Source organism: Meleagris gallopavo, unplaced genomic scaffold (assembly GCF_000146605.3).
Source record: "Meleagris gallopavo isolate NT-WF06-2002-E0010 breed Aviagen turkey brand Nicholas breeding stock unplaced genomic scaffold, Turkey_5.1 ChrUn_random_7180001940709, whole genome shotgun sequence".
In the NCBI taxonomy this organism is placed as follows: domain Eukaryota; kingdom Metazoa; phylum Chordata; class Aves; order Galliformes; family Phasianidae; genus Meleagris; species Meleagris gallopavo.
In genome coordinates, this window is record NW_011202599.1 from 1 (window position 1) to 952 (window position 952).

Here is a 952-nt window from a genome sequence, read left to right on the forward strand (position 1 = left end):
ACTCCAGTCACAACAACCTCATTTACCCATTGCCTCCTCCTGGTTGGGGCTCACTCCCTTTGTCCACACCAACCCCAAAACCCACACACTGTGCCCCGAAAAACCCCCACCACCCCACCTGACCGCCTTCCGCACAGCATTGGAGGAGAAATAGAAGATGAAGGGGTCGAGCGCGGGGCTGAGGGTGGTGATGAGCAGAGCGTAGGGCCTCCACGTGGGGCTGCGCTGCTGCACAAAGCCCACCACATGCGAGAGGTTGTAGGGTCCAAAGCAGACCCCAAAGATGACCATGGTGGCCACGGCCAGCCCCACGGTGCGGTACTTCTTCTGCAGAGGGATGTGGGGTCGAGTGAGGAGGGCACGGATGGGGCGGATGTAGCAGAACACGGTGATGGCAAAGGGGAGGAGGAAGAGGACGAGGAAGAGCTTGAGGCGTAGCGGGAGAAGGAAGCGCAGCTGGGTTGGGGAGAAGTCATCGTAGCAGTGGTAGCCCCAGTGGTGTTTAGTCTCAGAGGTGTTCTGAGAGGTCCATGGGGTGGTGGTGGGGATGTGGGGTGTGTTTGTGTTTGTGCAGGCAGAGAATTGGAGGGCAGAGATGTTGAGGTCGGTCTTGGGGCTGGAGATCCTGTAGATGTTGAGACTGGGGATCTTCGATCCACTGGGAGCGGTGACGTCAGCAGTGGAGGTGTTGGGGACATCGGTGTCAATGCCGTTAAGTTGGGTCAACTCAAATCCCCCAAGCTGGAATCCATTGACCCCAAAACAATGGGAGTTGTCCATCTTCAGCCCAATGGGGTCAACGTGAGTGGAATTGTCCATTCCAGATGCCCAGGTCTTGATCTGATACAGCCCAAAACCACCTTCCCCATCAGCCTCAGACCCACTGACCCCCAAACTCTCCTGTGATGTTCTGCCACAAAGACGATGGAACAATGGGACAATGCCACCACCC

General features: G+C 57.1%; 1 protein-coding gene across 1 annotated transcript; it reads right to left on the bottom strand.

The window, feature by feature from the left end:
• Nucleotides 1-7: 7 nt before the first annotated feature.
• Nucleotides 8-884, bottom strand: LOC104916755. The gene has a single exon (XM_010727765.3). It carries the CDS (start codon nucleotides 817-819, stop codon nucleotides 19-21), a length of 801 nt encoding a protein of 266 aa, XP_010726067.2. The 5' UTR covers nucleotides 820-884; the 3' UTR covers nucleotides 8-18.
• Between the last annotated feature and the right edge of the window lie 68 nt (nucleotides 885-952).

Coding starts and splice junctions, on each gene's coding strand:
- LOC104916755 (XM_010727765.3), bottom strand. CDS start 819: ATGGACAATTCCACTCACGTTGACCCCATTGGGCTGAAGATGGACAAC.